Source organism: Bidens hawaiensis, unplaced genomic scaffold (assembly GCF_021521415.1).
Source record: "Bidens hawaiensis isolate Kalapana, Puna unplaced genomic scaffold, B.hawaiensis_p1.1 tig00026342_1, whole genome shotgun sequence".
NCBI classification, from domain to species: domain Eukaryota; kingdom Viridiplantae; phylum Streptophyta; class Magnoliopsida; order Asterales; family Asteraceae; genus Bidens; species Bidens hawaiensis.
This window is the reverse complement of record NW_027505068.1, coordinates 139,049-147,964: the sequence shown is the minus strand read 5'-3', so window position 1 is coordinate 147,964 and position 8,916 is coordinate 139,049. Positions and strand designations below refer to the sequence as shown.

Genomic DNA, 8,916 nt, shown 5'->3' with positions numbered 1-8,916 from the left:
AAGAAATATGATATTCAAAGAATAATGTATAGACGTTTCTTCTTGAAGAAGAAACGTAGCATATGATTGGTAAATAAAGAAAGGGACTAAAGGGCAAAAATGTTTTATAAATGATTTTATCAAGGTTAACACTATACAAAAACAGACTTGAGGTCTGAAGCTAGATCGATGATCTAGTTATTTATACAAAATGTTATTCTCGTACTATAGGTCTGAGGTAACCAATCAAGAGACAGAATCAGAAAACAGGAATCAGTAACTGAAACTGATTACAAACAGAAAAGGTGAATACGCCCCAAACCTTTTATAATGAGTCTGAATGGTTTAAAAACTTTGTGTACAATAATAAGAAACGGACACTCTGATTAAGAGTATACATGTGTCTGGACCAAACATACATGGTGACTCGGCATTTCCCCGAGGCCATGCATATCATCAACATGCCTCTGAAGTTCTACGGGACTGTTCAGAGAAATGATATTGTGTATATAAGTAATTGTACATGGTACTTAGGGTAATTTTATCCCAATTTAGTTGGGTGCCTAATGAGTAGTCACAAAGGTATTATTGTTGGTTTCACAAAGGTATTGAAAAGATATTTTTAGAGTCAGCGTTATTCACCAGCTTTGTGCTGACGTATTTTCCCCAATGTTACAGGGAAACAAGAAAGGTTAGAACAGACAAGGAAGAAGAAATAGAAGATTGGAGTTATAGTCATTCGATGCTATCTGATGGCTCAGATATTTTATTTAAAAATATTTTAAAAGAATTATGTTTTATAAAGAAAAATATTTAAAATATCAAACGGGTATTTAAACCCGAGTTTTTAATAACAAGTTTTCAATATGATTTTATTAAAGACTTCCGCTGAAATAAAACCCGCAACTCTGATTTATTTACAAAATAGGTACCGACTTGTGGTCACATGCCTAGGCCCTAAAGTAAGGTTTGACAGTAAGCCATTCATTATGTAACTATATGTTTTACTGCTGATTTAGTCTAAGGTGCCCAATCAAAATTTGTATATAAAGTTTGGGCTAAAGATCATTTATTAACTTAACTTTATTTTTATGCTTGAGTTGAGCTCGAGCTTATTTAACCTTGGTTTTTTTAACATATCAATTTTAATTTGTTTACAAGTAATACGACTTATTTACAACCCAAATTACTTATGTGATCATGATGACTGGATAAAACCTAAAATCATATCACTTTCATAAACTAGCTTTCGTGTTGAAATATACTTGCCATCTTTTTTATCATTAGAATCATCACACTTTCTTTTCCTTTATTTATCCTTTTAAGGGCACTCTTTCCACCTTAAAATACCACAATCAAGTAACCTTAATTAGTAATTACTTATGTAGTCCTGACGAATCCATTGTATCACTTCTGTAAACTAGTTTTTGTGTTAAAAGTAGATTTGCATTCTCTTATATAAAGTAGACCGTGACTATTGCCACTTTATGATGCCACAAGCAAGCACTTTCTTGATATTCACTTGTGCGTATATTCACCATTTTTTCTTTTATCTGATTATTTCAATATTATAGTGTATTTCTAGGTATGTATTACCTAATACACATGCATGCATGTAGTGTGTTTGTTGTGTAAAGTTTAAAACATGCATCAGTACTAAGCGCGACTTCCTTTTCAATTTTGCTTTCTTTCTCTTTCAATATATATTGACGTGACACTAGGAACATATATCAAAATCAAATCTACTTATTTTGACTATTTTTGCTCCTTAAACAGTATTGACAACTAACTACATAATCAATCCATCGAGTCATGTAAACCGATACAAAACTATTTGGCACTTTCTTCACTATCCTATCTAATTTTGAAACTTTTTATTTATATTTACATATATTTTGGTTGTAGAATTTTAGGGTAGACTCATCGGCGTCGACCCCGGGCCAACAACGCTCGAGGCCAGAGTTCTCCGACCGAGGCCACCCCATTGGCCAACATCGATTCTTATAACTTTTTCGTAATGAAAACCAACCGAAGTTGCCCGCCACGACGCCCGGGACCAACAACAATCGGTTTTACCAACCTCTGAGTTTTACCAACTGAGGCCACCCCATTGGTCCATCTCAATTTTTTATTTTTCAAATTACTCATTTTGATAAAAAAAAAATTAAACGCTTTTTTTTTAATATATGAAATAAATTAACTCAACCTTGTCAATAGAGGTGCACAAATCGGGTATTGGAAAAAGCCGGGTTCAGGTATGAAACCGGGTTCGGGTATTGAAAAATCGGGTATTAGCAATACCCGGTCGGGTTCGGGTCCGAGTATTGCCTCTAAAAACCACACCCTATGTATCAGATTCGGGTCGGGTATATAATCGGGTATTCTAAAACCGGGTATTTGAATACCCTATTTTCGGGTATTTAAAAAACCATATTTTCGGGTATAGATTGGAATTTTTTAGGGGTTGCACTTTTTAGTGGTATTTTTCGAGTATTTTTCGGTTATTTTTCGAGTAATTTCGTGTATAGATCAGGTATTTGAAAAACATGGTTTCGGGTATTGGAAAAACCCGGTTCTGGGTATGGAACCGGTTCAGGCTTCCAGGTCCGGTTTGGGCATGGGTTTTGGTATTAAAATGCATACCCTATTTGTACCCTACGGGTAGGGTCGGGTACGGGTTCGGATATTAAAAACCCGGGTATAAAAAAACCGGTTTCGAGGATTTTTCAGGTCCGGTTCCGGGTTCGGGTTTTTTTTCACCTGTACTTGTCAATGTAATAAATTTACACACACGGTATGGGTACAAGTCATGGACAAAATCCATCCATTTATCTTTACCTCGTTGTGGCCCAATCTAGACAATATCCATCATCTACCAAAGTTAGTTCTTGGGCTTATCTGCAGCCCAATTCTCACACCACTGCCGACAAGCCTAAGCCCAACACCATAGCTAACATACCCCATTGTTTGTTTATTGATTAGTGATAACTGATTGCCTTCATTTTTTTGACTTGCCACTTCTCTTTTGGTCACCATTGACTTTACACAGTGATTTGAATAATTTAAGACTCAAGAGATCGAAACGTATTACCGTTTAAAGTATTCTCTAGTAAATGTAGAGTTCACGCGTAGATTTGTCAAAGTTCAGCATGTCCGAATGAAGGAATAGAATACATGCGAGTAAAGGTTTTTACCATTGACCTTTAGGTTGTTTTAATTCATTTTATGTAATGTAATAGTCAGTCTCCTTCGCAGAAAGAGCTCTCCCAGGATTGGCATGAGCATATATGTGTGTGTATCAATGTATATATGAGAGCTTCATGTTATCATTCGCTTAATGATAAATTCTTGTATTATCTATGAAATCCAGTGTCGTGGCTTTGAGGAGGGCGACGATTCCTGGCCCAATCACCCAGTAGGCCCAAATGTTTTTAAAATTTTATCTCTCTTTCCAAAAAGAAAAAAAAATATTTTTAATATTTAAACCTAATTATTTTAGTTACTTTACGCCTATTTTTATTTTATAAACATAAAAAAAATGTTGATATAAGGAATAAATTCGATAGAACTGGAATATCCTGTTATGTAAACGATAATAATAATAATAATAATAATAATAATAATAATAATAATAATAATAATAAATTTCCATATCACCAACCCCTCCTTCCCCAAATCTTTGTACGCAACCTTCCTTCCTTGCGCCAATTGATCATCTTCATCATACACCAAGCTATTTTTTTTATTTTTTTTTATATAAATAATCGAAGTTTTATATAATTTACTATAAAACGATTACAATAAAGTGGCAGGCAAACGGGCAACAAGCTATTGGTTTTCCGATCAGGTGCTTCACTGTCTTTTTGATTTGATTATATTATATATTATATAAACGTAAACCCACAAACAATTCGTCAATTTTGACCTTCAATTGTGCTTATTTGACCTTCAATTTCATACCCTTTTGTAGACATGTTATTTGATTATTATTATTATTATTATTATTGGAATTGGATATTGATATTCCCTTTTAACCTAGAACTGAATGCATGTATGCTCTTTCTTTAGTTTTGTTTTGCTAATTGACTGCTAGGGTTTTGTTAAAGACTTGACCTTGAAACCTTAAATTACTTGTATCATGTTACCAGCTTCTAATTTCATGGTCTTAGCATGCTGGTTTTTTTTTATTTTTTTTATTTTGTTTAAAAGCAGGGTAATGAAATGAAATAAAAACTAATCTTTGTACCAAAAAAAAGAAAACAAAGGCCAAAGCATAATGCTGTGTTGTCTGATAATTTATTTATTTGACTAGAACAGACTATCGTTTTTGGTGGTTTTAGTGTTCGTTGGGTTTATTTTGGTGGAAAAGAGGTTTTATGTTTTCTTGTTCTTATTTTGGTTGCACATCAAATTCCATTCTTTTTATTTCTTTTGTAAAGGGTGTTGAAGGGATTTACGGTTTCTTTTAGATTAAGTATCTTCAAGAGTTCTTGGTTTCAGTTTTAATAAAAATATCCAGAAGCGTGTTAGATACGATATGTTTTTGCTCAGTTAGGTGTTTGTAGTCCGTCTTGTCTTTTGAGGGTGCTTGACAGGTTGTTTATTTACTTTTGTTTTTAGTTTTAGTTGTAAAGAAGTTAGTTTATCACATATCTAATCAAATTTAATGAGAATTTTACTTTCAGAACAATTTGGGAGTTTGGATCATAGATACAGAAATACTGTAGTGTGATTGATCTGATTCGAGTATATTTTGACGCCTACCGTTATGGATGAAACAGAAAACAATGATGATTTCACCTTTTGTCAGGTAAGTTCTTTCCAATTAGCTGTGAAATAATGTCACTTTTGTTAACATCTTAAAGCAGAGGTATTCATAGTTCACTGTCCGGCTCAACCAGTTTTGACAAAAAAAAAATATGGCCAAATTGGGTTGGCTGGGCCAGCAGGACCATCCAAACTGGCCGAATCGTTTCGGTTTGGCTAGAGGTTTAAATGTGCCAAGCACAAGCTTGGCTCATTTAATTTATGAGAGATCAAGTTCGGCTCGTTAATGGTTTTACAAGCTCAAGCTTGGCTTGCTTATTATTTATTAAATGTTTAATTGCTCTATTATATGTATAATTATTTTTTTATATAGGTATAATCATAATTTGTTTTGTATAACAAAATATACGTCACTTAGTTATTTTATCATAATCTTATATATAATAATATTTAGGGGAAAGTTAACGTACAAATTAAATTAACATGCTAATTGTGACAATCAAGTAGTGTAATTATGTAATTACATCGTAGTGTAATTACACTATGTTTTATATATAATTACACTACTTGATTCACACAATTAGCACGTTAATTTAATTTGTATTTGATCCAAACCCATATTATTATTTAGTTATATTATTTTTTATAAATTAAAAGGTATTATATTTATTTAATTAGTTAGCTCATGAGCCTAATCAAGCTCAAGATCGTTTGTTAAATGATTTCCAGTTTAGGATCGGGCTGATTTAAGCCTAGCCTGTTTTGAGCTTTAATCGAATCGGTATCCTATAGGCTGTAGCTCATGAGCGGCTCAACTCGTTTAAACTCGTAGGTTTGACAATCCAGGCAATTGGAAACTTTCTGATTTTATTTTGAATCATTAGTTTGATAGTTATGGTTCGTAAATATTCTATATATGCATAACTAAATATTCTAACATGAAAAATAAGGATAAACAAGTAAACGACTGGTTCGGCTTACACGGCCGGTTCCAGAGCGTGAACTGAACTTTTAAACCCTGTTTCTCAAACCTTGAACCGAACCATATGAATCTCAAACGAGTGAAACAAACTGATTTGCTTCATTTGGACAGTTCAGCCGGTTTTAACTGTTTATGTACACAGTACATCTCATATTCCTTATCGGTCTTCATTATTATATATGTAGGTTGGTGACTCGGAACTAAACGCTTTTCCAGATGTCAGCAGTATGAGCATAAAAGATGAAAATAATAATGGCACTATTTGGAGTGACAGCTCAAGAACTAATGCTGATTCAGAGAAACACGAAACGGTTGGATCTTTGTCTTTTAAAGTTATCGATGCATCCTCAAAAAACCCATCAACCGAACAAGCAAAGTCAAACGTTGGAAGCTCTAAGGACACAAAAAGTGGTGCAAAAAAACCGATATCTCGGGCTAAGGTTCCTTTTCAAATAGGATATAGTCATATGGACTGGCTTAAGGTTACTCGCACACATCCTGATCTTGCAGGTGTTCACATCTTTTTATTAATTATATAGTTATATTTATATATGTTTGTAACTATAAATTTATTATAATTTTATGCATATACTAAAATACATAGTAGGGATGTAATCATAAAATAATAACCAAGTTTCAGTATTGTTTCAATATAGTCACTCATACTCTTTTCTAAATATAAAAACCACTCAAGTTTTATTATTTTCCATTGTTGTGAAAATTTTCATAATTGTTTAAATTTAGTGACCTAAATGGAACAAATATGAAGTTTGTTTACTATTTGTTGACTTTTAGTTTTTTCTTCACGATTGTCTCCTACTTCAGGCTAAACTTGAAAATAGCAATCACTAAATATTGACCGAGTTTCTATTTGTTTTATTTAGTAAAATGAAATCTAATTTTTTTAAGCATTTTAAATAAAAAAAATCACAACAATGGAACACTATTAACATTTGATTGGTGCTTTAGCTACAAAAAAATGTGACTTTAACGGAACACTGAAGAAACTTGGTTACTATCAGGTAAAACATTCCCTATGTATTATGTAATAATTTTATATAATTTTTTTTTGTATGATAAATCTATAAATAGATAATATAATATATATTATCTATTTACAAATTTATCATACAAAATAAAATTATTATATTACATAAATAACATGCTCAATTAGGCTTGCGAGCTTGTTTGTTAAATGAGCTCTAATTTTGGCTTGCGCTCGTTTAAAATCGGCTCGTTTTAAGCTTTCTCTGAACCGATATCGAGTAGTTTACTAGCAGTTCAGCTCGTTTACACCCCTAATTATGTTCTTAACTATATTGCTTTCTTTGAGTAATTGACTTTCCATTACAAACAGAATCGTCATCGTAAAACTTAAAAAGAAATATATTCTGAATTTAGTGAAAAAAAAATATTTTTTAGGATTGAAGGGACAGTCAAACAAGAGACTGATATCTTTAAGTGAAGTCAAACAACACAATACACAGGACTCGATGTGGACTGTTCTTAAAGGTCGTGTTTACAACATCACTCCATACATGAAATTTCATCCTGGAGGTAAAATGATTTTGGAATTACCATAAAGACGTTGCAATAATATATTTACGGTTTTTTATTCTCTCTTTTTCAGGTGTTGATATGTTAATGAAGGCGGTTGGAAAAGATTGTACCACTCTATTCAGTATCCTTTCATCGTATTTTACTTATTACTGTGTTTACGGTAAACACATGAGTAGGTTGCAATATACGTTAACTGTGTGTGTTAATTACCTTAACGTGTTTGATTAGATAAATATCATGCTTGGGTGAATGCTGAGTTCATGTTGGAGAAGTGTCTCGTCGGGATTCTAGAAGATAGCCGGATATGATATTGGGGACTAAAGCGAAAGATTTTTTTATCACATGTTGGTAGACAAAGAAACACAAGGAATATTGTAACATTAAACAATAATGTTGTGAGTTAAATGTTGATTGATCATTGATGTTCGGAAATTTGCATAAAGATTTGTGATTCTTTGACATCATGATGCATTGATGCATGGTTTTATGTGAGAGAGCTATAGTACTCATTGCACTTCCGGCTAAGTACTTGACTTCAAAGACCGCTAGGTGGTTAGTAGTTTCATCCAATACTTGTTGCAACCATCAAACAAGCACATATGTACCAACTGAATTGTTATACGTGATCTGACACATTAGTAGCTACCTCACGCGTGACAGTTTCGTTTTTAGTTTACTGTGTCTTATTTCCATTTCCCTCTAATTTGGAGGGTATGGAGTGGACGTCGTGAACACCTGGGGAAAGCATCTTGGCCAGGAGTTTCTGGGAACACCGCTCGCCCAGATCTAGTGGGTCTTCTTTTCGACGGAATCCGTGGACCCACCACCGATCCATGGGAAGAATGGGAATATGAATGTGACCGTTTAAAAAAAGATAAAACTTATTTATAAACAATTTGAATCAACTTACTTTTTTTTAAATGGAATCATCATCAAGTTTTGACCGAAAACAACAGAAACAATTTTGAAAGCCGTCACAAGAAATAAACCCATTCAACATACATGGATACCTTCCACAATTAAGTTATTGTAATATTTAATTCTAAAATTATTTATATGTTATATAGTTTTAAATATTATTTGAGATTAACTTGAATAAAAAATAATTTATGTTAAAAATAAATCAAAAAGAGGAAAACTGGGACGAGGCTATGCTTTTTGGCAGAAAAACGGAAAGACACTAGGAAGAAGTGGAAAAAAAAACCATGTATCGGCTATCGCTGATGTGACATGCAGGATAAAATGAGGAAAACGAAAAGAAACATAAAACACTTCCTATAAACTTAGGACGTGGGTTATTTCCATGTATCGAATTCTCTAATTAATGAAAAGGTAAGTGGTGAGTTTATGAATGAAAAAAATTGCGTCTCAATGGATTTTCGAGTTAACGTTGATCCATCTGTGCTAACGCGTGTTAGTTGGTGTTCTTAGACACGATTTCTTCTTAGCCGAAGTGGTGAATATGTATTCGGTTAAAGATCATAGCCCACTTCATAGTTAGAATTTGAGATGTCCTGCAACATTTCATCACCTATCTCCTACTTTTTTAATTCCATTCCCATTTTGCTACATCACTACTGCCGGCAGTCGTTGATATTGTAAAATCATAACAACTCTTGATATAATTA

General features: G+C 33.0%; 1 protein-coding gene across 1 annotated transcript; it reads left to right on the top strand.

Moving 5' to 3' along the window:
- Positions 1-4,677: 4,677 nt before the first annotated feature.
- On the top strand, positions 4,678-7,720 carry LOC143610441 (cytochrome b5 domain-containing protein RLF-like). Its single transcript, XM_077084925.1, has 5 exons — positions 4,678-4,789; positions 5,914-6,238; positions 7,151-7,285; positions 7,359-7,409; positions 7,517-7,720. The coding sequence occupies exons 1-5, from the start codon at positions 4,748-4,750 to the stop codon at positions 7,594-7,596; spliced, it is 633 nt and encodes a 210-aa protein (XP_076941040.1). The 5' UTR covers positions 4,678-4,747; the 3' UTR covers positions 7,597-7,720.
- Positions 7,721-8,916: the final 1,196 nt, after the last annotated feature.